At 37.8% G+C, this 1,699-nt stretch overlaps 1 protein-coding gene across 1 annotated transcript; it reads right to left on the reverse strand.

The window, feature by feature from the left end:
* Nucleotides 1-81: 81 nt before the first annotated feature.
* Nucleotides 82-1,453, reverse strand: EIN_029440 (hypothetical protein; the record flags this gene model as incomplete). Its single annotated transcript, XM_004183087.1, has 1 exon — nucleotides 82-1,453. A coding segment is annotated over one exon (1,372 nt), but the record flags the coding sequence as incomplete, so codon positions are not given.
* Between the last annotated feature and the right edge of the window lie 246 nt (nucleotides 1,454-1,699).

The raw sequence follows: 1,699 nt of genomic DNA on the forward strand, positions 1-1,699 counted from the left end.
AGCTCGGTACCCTTAAAGTCCATCGTGATGTATACATGGTTTTGGAGTCATTTGCAAAGATAAAATAATTGATCACAAAACTGCTTTCCATAGTCGAGTTGCACAGTGGCGTCAAAAAAAGACTGAACTCGCACCCATAATTTGGAGGAATTGTAATTATCTGTGGGTTAAATGAAATATAGTACTTCTCATTTGTTTTAGAAGTGAACTGAATCTTGACTTTATAGTTTGTTGTGTTTCCAATAGAAAACAGATTCTTGATTTGTTTGTTAACATCAATTTCGTTTTCGTCACAGTCATCGTCGGTGATCAAAAAGTCTTCGTTTTTGGTGTGAATTATCAAACCATCTGCCATTTCGACAAATTTCATGTTGGTGTGCTCCAATTTAAAGAGTGTGATTTTTTTGGAATCTCTTTTGTGCTTTATGACTTTAACCATAACAAATAAGACCAACACTATGACCAACACAGGAATTGAAATGACAATAACAATTATTAGAAGTATCACCCACCACACTGCCTTCTTTGAACAAAATGTGCCATCGTCACTTGGTGAATACCAAAATGTACATGATGAACATTTTGAGTCTTTTGTTTTTGTGCACTTTGTGATGTTGGCATAACTCACACAACTGGTGTTTTTGAGCACATATGTGTCATCACATGATGTGCACTGATATTGTTCTGAACACTTTGCACACCCTTCAACACACTTCTGACACTCATTTCCATTGACTGTGTAATACCCGTTTTTACACGTCGAACAGCCACTTTCAGTCACTTCAACTGCACACGTCGTTATCGAAGAGCGCGGAAGACAATCGCCATTACTCGTTTTGTAGTTTGTTGCATTACATTTAATACACGAGTTCTCTGTCATACACTCACCACACTTGACATCACACAGCACACAATCTGCTCCCTTCTTATAATACCCAACTTTGCAAACCAAACAGCCGTTCCCATTTGGTACTTTTCGTGCACAAGTGTCATTCAACGCGTCATTGGATTTGCAGATGTGGTCACTCAAAAAGAAACCATCTACACATGATAGGCACATTGTCAAATCCAAACAACTTTCACAAGTTGAGTTGCACGCCTCACATTTGTGTGTCATTACATTTAAGAAGGTATTTCCATCACATCTGATACACCCACTCGGAGTTGCCGTTTTACAGTTCACATCAACTGTTGATGGCTCAACACAACTCATATTGCCATCATATGAGTAATCCAAAGAACATTCGACACACTTGCCATTCACATACTTTACACAGTTGTCTATTTGTGGTGCACACTTCCCATTTTCTTCGTTATTTATTCCTTCTGAACACACATTTTTGACACAAACACTGCCATCTTCTTTCACATAATACGTCTTATCACACTTCTCAGTGGTTTTAAATGAACATAACAAACTTCCTTCATTGTCGGTTGTACAATTGTTACACATGTTGTTTTGTACATAATACCCATCTTTGCATTCAACAACATTTGAGAGACTGTGAACAGCAACATTGCTGTCTACAACACTGCAAACTCCATTAGTGGTGATTAATGTCGTGTTTGTTAAATCACACAATCTGCACTCCGATGGAACGCTTACCTTTATCTGGCAATTTCCATTATCTTCCGTGATATCAACACAATTGTTACCTTCAAATACAAAGCCATCATTACATCGAAGACACTTGTCTTC

The sequence above is a fragment of the Entamoeba invadens genome (assembly GCF_000330505.1).
Source record: "Entamoeba invadens IP1 unplaced genomic scaffold scaff_1105074724378, whole genome shotgun sequence".
In the NCBI taxonomy this organism is placed as follows: Eukaryota; Evosea; order Mastigamoebida; family Endamoebidae; genus Entamoeba; species Entamoeba invadens.